Source organism: Bison bison, unplaced genomic scaffold (genome assembly GCF_000754665.1).
Source record: "Bison bison bison isolate TAMUID 2011002044 unplaced genomic scaffold, Bison_UMD1.0 scf7180017864461, whole genome shotgun sequence".
In the NCBI taxonomy this organism is placed as follows: Eukaryota; Metazoa; Chordata; class Mammalia; order Artiodactyla; family Bovidae; genus Bison; species Bison bison.
Window position 1 is genome coordinate 10,804,320 of NW_011495023.1, and position 11,762 is coordinate 10,816,081.

General features: G+C 50.5%; 1 protein-coding gene across 5 annotated transcripts in view; it reads right to left on the reverse strand.

Annotated features, from left to right (window-relative positions):
• The window catches only part of FRMD4A (FERM domain containing 4A), a 373,568-nt gene that overhangs the window by 15,669 nt on the left and 346,137 nt on the right, over positions 1–11,762 (reverse strand). For 4 of the 5 annotated variants that reach the window (XM_010859943.1, XM_010859941.1, XM_010859945.1 and 1 more), the window contains exons 17-22: positions 11,442–11,670; positions 8,948–9,004; positions 7,094–7,331; positions 6,169–6,336; positions 3,518–4,377; positions 1,080–1,176 (exon numbers count right to left, since the gene is read on the reverse strand). In XM_010859943.1, coding sequence (XP_010858245.1) covers positions 1,080–1,176; positions 3,518–4,377; positions 6,169–6,336; positions 7,094–7,331; positions 8,948–9,004; positions 11,442–11,670 — 1,649 coding nt within the window. The remainder of the gene's footprint in view (positions 1–1,079; positions 1,177–3,517; positions 4,378–6,168; positions 6,337–7,093; positions 7,332–8,947; positions 9,005–11,441; positions 11,671–11,762) is intronic. The other variant, XM_010859942.1, reaches the window with a different exon arrangement.

Sequence of the window (11,762 nt, forward strand, 5' to 3'; positions counted from 1 at the left end):
CACAAAAGGTCACTCTTATGGGTCTGTCCTCTTGAGACTCTTGGGCCCGAAGCCTTGCAGCAGCTGCCTGACCACAGGAGCTAGAGCTGGAGTGCAGATGGTACGTAAGGAAGTGTTATAAGGTGTGTAGTAAGAACAGAGTGGGTAGCTGCTGCTCAACAGACAAACCAAACAGAGTGGACAGAGAACACCGGCAGCTGAGACTGCAGGCTCTTTTAATTCAAGAGGAGTAAGAGGCAGTGTGGGGTGTTCAGTGACATCAAACTTGAGTGCATGAGAATCCCCTGGAGGGCTTGACACCACACTGACTGCCAGCGCCCTGCACCCTCGACTTAGGTTCTGACTCAGTGGGTCACTGATGGACCCGAGATGTTTGTGCATTTCTAACAATACCCCAGGTGATGCTTATGCTGCTGGTCTGGGTACTGCATTTTAAGAACTGGCTTAGTGGAAAAAGACAAGGCTTTGGTTTGGGGTAACAGAGTGCAGGACTGAAATTACAGGGTCATCCAACTGTGTAAGATGAAAAGGCACTGACTTTCTCTGAGCCTCATCTATAGAACAGAAAAAAGTCTGGATACTTCCCTTACAAAGTTGCAGTAAGGATTACATAAGTTGATACAGGTTAGAAGAAGCTCCTGGTCTTTGAGTACACAGCAAGCACTCAATCTTAGCTCTCCTGTCAAACACTAAGACAAAGCCTGGCTTAAAAATCACTAGAGATAAATGTGCAGAAACTGAAAAACGTCTGCCAAACACAGACATCTGGTCAAAGAAGTGCACTCACCTCCTCCACATTTTTGGGATTATCACCAGCTTTGAAAGAGAGTAGAGAGAATCAGCTGAATAAAATGACCTCGCTGGAAGGGGTGGGGGTGACGAGGGACTAGCGGGGCCTGGGCCTCCCCGGAGAGGAGGGAGTTTCCCAGTGCCGTCCATCATTCCCAGGACATCGTTCTTCTGCTGACACGCCCTCTGTTACTAGGATGTTATACCTGCTATCCTCTAACCCACAGAGAAGGCTGAGGAGGGTTCCAGAACTTGGGAGGGAGAATCAGAGGCCTGCCAAGGGAACTCACCCGGTCTGCCAGGTTAGGATGTGGTGGGGGCTGCTGGGGGGCGTCGCTCCGATTTCACTCGACGGTGTTGAGCTTCTCTGGCTTTGAGGTAAGGCAGCTGCGTGTGGGTGGTGCAGAAAAGACAGGGGTCAGACCCAGGGGAGTGGAGAAGTTTCCCTCCAGAGATGCTCCCAGGACCCGCTGCAGGGTCCTGACGGGAAAACATCAGCCCATCTCCCCACATCTGGCCAATTACGTTTTCTCTCCTGAGCCGTTCTAGCTCCATGTGGGTCGAGCTCGCCTGAGATTCCAGGTCCCCTGCTTTGCCACTGGGAAGTGGCCACAAGGATGGTGACAGTCCCCACAGTCCTCAGAAGCGGGGACCTGGGCTGACCTAGTGCAGGCATGACTGATTTCTCCGGACACCAGCGAGATACGCCCCAGGGAGTTTCCACATGTGGCCCCAAGGTTAAAACTGTTGTTCATTACATAGAATAGAGAACCTCCAGAAAGGGTCTCAGAGCTTGCGGTCTCTGCTGTTTCAGGCTTGTTATTTACCATGTTTAGGACACTTCAAATGGGGCAGGGCTTTTCAGAGCACATCCAAGTCTGACTACTGGGAGCTTATTGATGGGGACAGGATTTGTTTAGTTGGGAAAACTCACTAGGAAGCAAATCCTATTTAAATGCATCCCTTTGCCTCCTTGGGAATGCAATCTTTTTCATCAGGAAAGGTCAGATACAGCTTCCTAGAATTTTTAGCTTAAAATATGTTTCAAAAGATTTACCAAATCTATTCAGGTAAAGCAAATCTACTAGACAAGCACTACAATTCTGACAGAATATAAACACTCCTGACCTGTCCAACCAAGGCTTCTCCTAATAGGGTCACAGGGAAACATGCTCTTTAAACGCTATGTGTAACTTATTCATGCAATTCTTCTCAAAATCCTCCTAGGAAGTTGATGGCAAATGTCACTGGGCTGATTTGACAGATGACAGAGGCATCTGAAGAAGCTTTTAGGACACTGAAGTCCATGGTTCTCTCACAATGGCTTGAACCATATTTATTCTTGTCTCTGAAACTTGTCATTCAGCCGATGAACCTTACTACATGCGTCAGTGGGGCGCTGGGGAGAGGACGTAGGAGCCCTGTGGCCTGGTGCACCCGGGAGCCGGCAGGGCTTTCCTCTTTGCCCTGCCCTTCCTAGGCCCCAAGCATCTCCTTCAGTTCCCCAAAGAGGGACCCTTCGTCTTCCTTGCTTAAGATCGCTCCCCTTTCCCTGGGTCTTTGCCCTTCCTTATCTTTCTTTCCCGTCCCAAGTTAAATCTGACTTGGACTTCGTTCCCTTTGTTGCTCATGTTATACTTTGAGAATCATTTTTTATTATGTCTCAGAGTCCTCCCCTGTTTTCTTTCCTACAGCCAGGGGAATACAGTTGCTCTCTTTTTCAAATTGGCGTTCAGGCGATTCGTGAATGGGCCGCACCCGTCTCCCAACTAGAAAGGTGCTCTTATGGCTACACTCTCCCCGCTCTTTGTGGAAACTGAGATAACCTACACAAGCTCATGTGTGCAGGTGCTGAGAACCCCTCAGGGATGTGGAGAAGGCAGGACACATTCTGGTTGTTATTACCATTATTCTTTCTTGGAGATGGAGAGGGGAAGGGATTGTAACTGAAGGGGGAGGATAGTTTCTTCCATTTTTTCACTGGATTCAGTACTGCTTAATGCCCAAGTACAAGAATATAAGGTAACCTTTCATCTGATGATGAAAATGTGAAGGTGTAACCCCAGGGCATCAGAAGCACTTGACAAAAATTACTTTGGTTAGATCATAACATCACTGGAAAGGGATACTGCGGTGCAGTCAGGAGTTCTATAAAGTCACTGGGGAACTCAGGCAGAACTGCCACTTCTTTCTGAAGCCAGTCTGCCCCACCTGGGGGGTGGGGGACACTGGCCAAATCTCAGGGCCTCAGGACCAAGCATCGCCCGGAGGGAGCTCTCCTCTGCAAGGGTGCTGCTCAACTCTACCGCCAAACTCCTTCACCAGGACAAAGGCGCACCTTTGACTGGATAAACCTAGAGACACGGACTTCACCACTTCCTGCATCTCTGTCCTTACAAGGAGAAGTGGCTGGACGGGTGGATGGCATCAGAACTTAGGAAGCTGAAATGAGAGACTGCGCAGCCCGCTGGGGGTGGGCTAGGGTGTCAGATGCACCGCCCTACCCCGTCCCGGGTCTTCCTCTGGCAAAACCAAGGGCAGAATGGAAGGGATGGGAAACGAGGGGAACGAAGGTCTTGCATATCGCACAGCTAGGTTTCTAGAATTAACCATCTCTCCTTACTGTCGACTCTAAAAGCTGCACTCTCCGCCGGTTCACAACCTGACCGATGATCACACATGCACGCGCCCGGCCGCCGCGCCCTCCCAGTCCCCGGTCCCTCCTCACCTGACGTGGCCTTGCACATCTGGGGCATCCGGGTGACCCTGCTGTGCGCCACGAAGGTGCTCTGCGAGGAGGTGCTGTACTGGGAGCCGCTGTCCGAGGAGGTGGAGCTGGTGTGCGACAGGCGGCTGTGCTCCTTGTGCGAGGCGCTCGAGCGCTGGTACCACTGGCGCAGCTCATCCGAGACGGCGGCGCGGCCGGCGCCCTTGTCGGGGACGCCCTCGCGGCCCAGGGATGGAGTCCGCAGGATCTGCGAGCGCGAGGGCGTCAGGCGGCCCGCGTCGCCCTCGTCGACGCCGCGCCAGCTCTCCCGGAAGAGGCCGCCGGCCGTGTAGGAGCTGGAGGTCTTGAACTGCGCCTTGACGCTGTAGTGGCCTTCCTGGTCACTCTCCAGGCTGCGCACCACCACCGGTGTGGCGCCGCCCTCCACGTACAACGGGTACTCCTTGATGCGGTACTGCGAGCTCGGCTGGCTCTGACTGTGCAGGTAGACGCCGTGGCCGCCGCCACGCGCCGCTAGGTTGGGCATGCTCCCCGAGTTCGCCGCGCCCAGCGCGCCCGCCGCCCGCTGGCGCTGGCGCTGCCGCGCGCGCGCCTTCGACGGCGAGTCCTCGGCCAGCGTGGAGTAGTTGGCGTTCATCTGCGCCGGGTAGTAGTGCTCCGAGCTCGAGTGGCTGGTGCACGACGAACAGTCGTCCATGGGGTCCGAGCCATTGCTGCTACGAGTCCGTGGCGTGTAGAAGTCGGGGCTCCCAGTGTCGTTCTCCGAGCCCAGGAGCTTGCCCTGGGACTCCAAGCTGGAGCTCCGGTGCCGAAAGTGCAGGGCCAGGCTGTGCAGCCGCGTGGGGCTGAGGTCCACCGACCTGCGGGGAGAGGACCGGCGAGGTGGGTCTGGGGGCGCCCAGGGGAAGGGGCTGGCGGCTCTGCGATCGCGGCCCGGGGCCTTCGGAAACGTGCATCAGACTTCGGAAACAGTCCAAGAGCCGGTGCTTCCCAACCTTCCCAGGTGAAGGCAGGGCGAGGAGGGGACGGCTGATCCCCAGGCCTCCGCTCTGATGTTTAATTTTGAATGGGCGGTGGGGTCAGAGACAGCGCCCACGTGTTATTTCTGAAAAAAGCACTCCAATAGCCAGCCCCCCCACCCCCGCTTTTTGTTTTTTAAAGATGAAAAGAGAAGCTACAGACACAGTGAATCAAGATAATCCCCGTTTTAGCATTATGTTAAGCCGCTGAAATGCCATTTTTTTTTGAAATGCCATTTTAGTAGGTCAAAAAAAAAAAAAAAACAATCCTTGCAGAAGCAGTCATACGGTTCCACCCAGTACTATTATGAGACCCATGTCAATAGATTTCTATTTCCCTGTGAACATCTGTGTGAAAAGGAAGACTGGCGGCACGTGGAATACTTAAAAATGAAAGAGGCAAATAAACACTTACTCCTCCACTACTTTGTTTATACTCCATTCCACTTATTAGAGCCACACAATAAATATCCATCAATATGGCCATGGGGCAGAGTGTAAGGACTCCATGGAAATTCACCGTGGCTGGGTTAACCAAGTACATGAAGAGGTGAGTCCCAGGGGTGACTGTCACTCGGGGTAGACTGCGAAATCCCAATCATGTGGCCCTCTTTGACTCAGGCCTGTTTCCTCTCTGGTTCCACTCCCTACTTCACTCAAGCTCATGGGAACATGCCAAGTGCAAGCCTGAATCTGGCTCTTTGACCTTCCTGTTCCCTGAATATCCTTAGAGCACACCACCCATCCCATCCAGGTCTCTGCTCAAATGTTATCGTATTAGAGAAGACTTCTCTGTTGGTTTCATTTAAATGATAGTCTCTCCTTTCACTCTCTAGCTTCTTGCCTGCTCATTCTTCTTCTCAATACTTATCACTGCTGACACTTCTTTACCGTGAACTCTCTTCCTACTAAAACATCAGTCTGATGGGAGCATGGTGTAGTCTTTTTTGTCCCCTGCACTTGGTACATAGATGCACTTGATAAGTATCTGTTGTATGAGTGAGTGAGTGAATGGACGGATGGATGGCTAGATGAGAGACTCTTGCCTGGAGAGCTCAGTTTTATCCTGTATAAATGGTTTACTACTTACAGCAGATCACACTATCTGTCCTTTGAACTATAGTCCCTATGAACTTAGGTATTAGAGAAAATTGAATGATGGCTTTGGTTTTGCCTCTTTTTAGGAAAAGAAGGTGGGATTCACTGAAAACTCACTTTTCCTTTTGCTGTTTAATGTACCCCCTGGGGCATTCAAAGAAGTCCAGGATAAACTTAGGCTTAAACTTAGGTACAAGGGGACCTCCTCTGGGCAAGGCTGTTCTGGTCCCTGCTAATCCAGCTCAAGTTCCCACCTCCGCTCTTATTGGGAAAGCTGCTTCCATACCCACAGTGTCTGGGGGATTCTCTGACCAGTTCCTGGTGCCCCACTATGCAGACAGTGGGATATAATGTGTTTCTTGGCTCCTGGGGTCCTTCTGCTGCCGGCTCACTTTTTAATTCTGCTTCACTTACAGAAGAGCCTACCTCATCGGTTCAGTCCTGACTCTAGTTCACCAGTTACCTGGGCCAGTGTGGGACCAAATTTTTACAAAGGTGGGGGTCTGGCCCATGGAGGGAAATGGGGAGACTCACCTCGTGGAATGCACGTAGTGGGGACTCCGGACGCGGAGGTCAGGTGTGGATGGCATGCTGCACTGCGAGTTCCAATGTGGGAGGCTGCGGATGGGGCTGGTCTGCAGGGAGCTGCTCCCGCCTCCAGCTTCGGCACAGCTCCCCGTGCTGGGGAAGCGCTTGTGGCTGCTGCAAACCAGAGGAGACCACGCTGGTCACTGCCTGCCAGGGCTGCCCCTTCTCTGAGGTTGCTGACTGTGGCCTCAGGACATCCCTCTAGGGGTGGGGGAAGTTTGCCCAGGACTCCCCCAGAAGTGGTGGGCATCCTTATCCCTTATCCTTCATGCCTTAGGGCAGTGTGAGATGAAGCCCCTGTTCTGTGAAGCCCCTGCCCTCAACCACAGTTTCTGTTTTCCATAAGACAAATATTTACCTGTCCAGGCACCCACTGGGAGTTTTACGGGGCATAATGAAGGGAAATGAGAAAAACAGAGAGGCAGACAAAAACCTCCCTCTCCCATATCAGCTGAGTAATGAACTGGAAATACACAGCTAAGATTACAGCTGTTTGGCTTTGGAATTCTGTTGTATGATGGTTTAGGGTTCTCAGCCACTTTGGGATTCTTATGAGTGGACTCTCATTGGCCATTTCAGAATACTTCTGCCTATGATTTCCTAATTAATTCCCATGGAATTTAAGGATATTCAAGCAAGCTGCTGCCAACGTGGATTGTGAGCCAAAAACCCCAAATTTCCCTACGAATGACAAATCTGCACCTCTGGCAGGTCGGCAGCAGAGGGCGCTGTGGCACAGCCCTGCTAGAAGGCAGCCTAGGGGAGGCGCATGCAGGGTGCGGGGGACCTGAGACTCGCAGATGCTACTTAGCCCTTGGATTCTGTCCAAGTGTGGACAGTGACCTCGTGTGGCCTTCCCGGCCCAGCTCACCTGGAGTGACTGTGCGAGGAACGTTTCTTGACCTTCTCGTAAGGCTCATCTAGCGAGGACTCGCTCCACATTTTGGGCTTTATGGGCGACTTGTCATAGTCATTGCGGTGATAGTGCATCTGCCTGAGTCCCTCCAGGGACTGGGGAGGAGGTGGCCGGTTGTGCGATGGTGGCCGAGGAGGGAGCCCCTTGTGAGGGGACTGTAAGGGGGACAGTGTGCTGGTGACCTGAGAGTCTTCTGCATCAAGACGGAAAAAAGTGGAAGTGAGCAAGGGTCATCCTTCCCCCTTCCCCCTGCAGGCTCCGCCCACCCTAATTCCACCCCCGCCATCGGAGGTCAGTGGACAGGAGCTGTGGTTTTACTGTTTTACCCCTCAAATCAGTAAGTGTCCCTGGAAGGAGCTACCTGCGATGGGAGTGGGGGGCCCAAGTGATGCCGTTATGCCCCTTGGTAGGTCCAGGGTCTGGCATATGGGGAAGAAACTGATCACACGCAATGCTAAGGACAATCTATTCGTATTCCAAGTTCTCTTTACAGAGGAATCTCCCTCAAGCGTTCTGCTTTCCTCCCCGGAAGAGACTGGAGTCCACAGAGGTCAAAACCAGCACTGGATCTCTGATATTCAAAACATGGCACCCACTCCCCTGCAGTTCCGGGATTTCCTCCCACCCATGTAATGAATAAAATGACAATCTGACTGCATATAGCAGGACCAAGACAACTGGGCAAATACCCTGCCAGCCTCATCCCATATCAATGCAAGGAATATTATCCTTATAGTTATCATTATGACTAGGAGCAAGATCGTCCACGTTTTCTGTCTGAAACACCCCTTACCACCTGAAGTTTTCCTAAAGGGCAAAAAAATAAATAACTACCACTTCATACAATGGATTGGCCAAAAGAGATTTAAAAAAAAAAGGTCAAAAAGATCTTACTGAAAAACCTGGATGACCTTTTTGGCTAATCCCATATTTCCATATCGTTAATGCCCTGACCTCCCCAGGTTGGGCTTAAATTCATGGGAACATTCTCTAATATGGTTCTGTGTTTGGAATTCCTTCTTCCCTGATGTGTGGTGGTGGTGGTGGTGGCAGCGATGGTGGGCTGGGGTTGGGGGGTGGTAGGTGTGCGAGCGCTTCTAGTTTTGTAAGAATTTCCCAAGAAAATATCCTGAGAATCACTAGGTTTTTGGAGGTCAATGAGAAATAAGAAGACAGTTTTCTAGGTGACCAGGAATCTAAAGGGACATCTTTCTTTCACTTTCACCATTTCTCAGGAAGGTACAGAGACTTGTTTTTTTCTGGCTGCCCGTAGGCTCTCCTAGCAGGTTTCAATCTTTCTGACCCAAACCAATGTCCACTTCTTTCCTCCAGAAATTACACTCAAAAGGAAACTAAACATGGTGTTTAAATCATCTGTTCAGGTAAAAATGTGGTTTTGGCAACTAAAAAAGTCAAACACCATCCACTCACTTGGATAGCATCACCAACTCAATGGACATGAGTTTGAGCAAACTCCAGGAGACAGGAAAGGACAGGGAAGCCTGGCGTGCTGCAGTGCATGGAGTCACAAAGAGCTGGACATGACCAAACAACTCAAACCACTCACCATCACCTTAAATCTTACCTCCAGGCCCCAAGACATAATGAAATTCCAATAGGCATGTGTTTCTGTAGTGCCCACCCACTCTCAGCCAAATAGGTGACCACTGAGCAGTGAAAGAAACACAGGGAACCCGGCACCATCTTGATCCGGCTCCTGGCTTTCCATTGAGCTGTTTCAGACTACATTCAGCTTAATCCCAGTTTAATCTATGCTCTGAGTTCTCAAGCAGGAAACAGACAACCTACCATCTTCAAGAACAAGGGCATCTGACAGGGAACTGTCTTCACTGGCAATATTTCCGTCTGGGAAGACAGAAAAGCATCAATGTATGAGTTAAGCACATCCCTTAGACAAAGCTCTATCTGTGAACATCGTTGAGTTTCCCACCATCCCATTTCTTTCTAATCAGAAAGAACCCAGGAAACAATCAAAATGCTGTTAGGCATTTCTTTTGACAGTCTCTGTGGTAGGTCATGACTCACCCCCCATCCCTGACACTGCAATGTGCCCGTTCTTTGTTTCACTGGCGACAGCAATACTGAGCAGCTTAATATCCAGCATAAAGGCTGCCTGGCCACATCATTGCCCCGGCCCATCTCAGGGCGCGTTCCAACTCAACCCAAGGAAGTGACCTGCTATTTATTCTACACACGCGAAACTAGGGTGAGGAGCTTGGTTTGGCTCATATGACAGTAAATGACTTCTCAATAAACTTCTTAAGCCATTAGCAGACAAAACAAGCTTCTAAGTACAGCTTCTCTCTCCAAAGCTTATTTTCAGAGACACCATTCAATTAACCATGAGAACACACCCAGAGGGAGACAGAAAGATAATCCCCTTCCTTTAGCAGCTAGGGAAACTGAGGGATATCTAGGGAGGAATGGCTTGTCCAGGGCTGTGCTGCTCTCCTGGCTAAGTCAGCAAAAGATCCCAGGTCTTTAGATCCCAAGCTTAGCCTTTTATCTCTTAAATAACAAACCAGGCTAAGGCATGGAAGAAGAAACTGGAATTACTCTAATTCAAGTGGGTTCTTATGATCAAACATATTTCAAGGAGGCAGAAAAATGGAGAAGGTATATTCTTAAGCAGATAAACACATGGCTAACAGCTTGGATGGGACCATTCACCAGCTGGTCAGAGAGTGAATTACAGACGGACTCTGCTGGCTGCCCTCACAGAATGGCCCTCGCTGAGCAGGCGGGGGAACCATGCTCTTCTGTGGTCGACCAGCAAGACGTCTGTCCCTCAGCTGTCCCTCCCAGACTCTGTCAGCCTTGCTGATGTTTCTGCAGAGTTGGGGACCCCCCTGGGTCCCTTCAAGGGTGCAGAAGAAGTCCCAAAAGGCAGAGAAGACAGAGGAAGGCAGGCTGACTGCAGCTCTTTTAGGGAAAATGACAACATCTTCGCCAAGGACAACAGGGCAAGAGGCAGAAGACAGTTATTTCAAATTTCCTAGAGCAAAAAAAACTGTTTTATGATCTTTCTCTCTTTGAACTAAGAATTCTCTTAATTTGTATTGCTTGATGAACTATGAACTGCTAGGAGACACAGCCTTGACTAGCATCTTGGAGTCGCCAGTCTGTTATCCCCTCCCCAGGATGCCCACAGTTTTAGGCTACAGCAATATATATAGAGAGAGAGCAATGGTAAAACATACATAATGGAAAGTTTACTGTTTTAGCCATACAGTTCAGTGAATTTAAGAACATCCACACTCTGGTGCAGCCATCACCACCATCCAGCCCCAGAACTTCTGTCATCTTCCCCAAACTAAAGCTCTGTCCCCATAAAGCACTAACTCCCCTGTCCACCTCCCCCAACCCCTCGTAACCTCTCTTCTACTTTCTGTCTTCCTGGAGCAAAAGTTATGATAAATGTGTATAAACTATGAAAGGATACTTGATGATATATCTTAAAGAAATTGATAAGGAAGGACCTACTATATTCAGGGAACTATATTAAATTATCCTGTAATAACCTGTAATGGATAAGAATCTGAGAAAGAATAGATGTATATATCTAGTCTTTTGTGAATCACTTTGCTGTACATCTGAAAGGAATGCAGAGTTATTCAACACAACTATACTCCCATTAAAAGAAAAAGAGTTTGCTGACTTAAAAAAAAAAAAAAGGATCATGATAGCTGGGAGAGACTTGAGAGTTGGTGATGAATTCTGGATTCTTCCCTTCTAGTATTCACCAAATATAGTCTCCCCAGCTCCTAACCCCTCCTGGACCAGGGTTTTGGGCTCTAGACCATCACAGTGGGGAGGCCCAGACCTCTCTAGCCTCAGCAGCGTGACAGAAGCCTATGGAGACAAAAGAGGGCTGCGTGGGTGCTGGCCTCGGGGTAGCCCAGCCTCCCGACTTTCCCTCCAGACCTGGGTAGGGTGACCAGGTCCCTGAGGATGTCGGAGCCTAGGCTGGCTCAGGACTCAGCTCCCAGGAGACTGAGAGCAGTGCACTCCCAAGAGGCCATAAAGAGTAATAATACTCCTTTGATTTGTATAATCCCTTTTATCTCTGGTTCTGAGTGCATCTTATTGATCTCACTGGTACCAGGTCTTTCTAGCTTCATCTTATGGATGGAAACATTAACGCACAGGAGTAGCTCCTCAGCTTGCTAGGTTACTCAGGGGTCTGGGCTTTGGGTCCACCTCTGGACAGGAACACCCATCCCCTGAGGCCAGTGGGGGAAGGGAAGGGACACCCACAGTGGGGAGTGGTCTTAGCACTGACCATCGATGATCAGCGAGGCCCTCTGGGTGGGTTTCTTCCCAGATTTGACGCGGTTCTCGTTGATGGCGCTTTCAATCTCCTGCAGCTTCTTCAGTGCGTTCAGATAAGAGGTTTTCCTCTGCTTCTTCAGTTTTTTGCTGACATTGGGGTCACTGGCCAGGCGGCGGGCAGCCTCTGTAATCTGGGACTGAATGGCAAACTCCCGCTCCAGGCGCTCCAACTCGGCTTCCTGTAGGAGGGGGAGCCGAGGCCACACTTAGGCAGATGCTGAACAGGTGATGCCCATCCTCCCACCCCCGCCCCGCCGCGCGAGACGTGCGC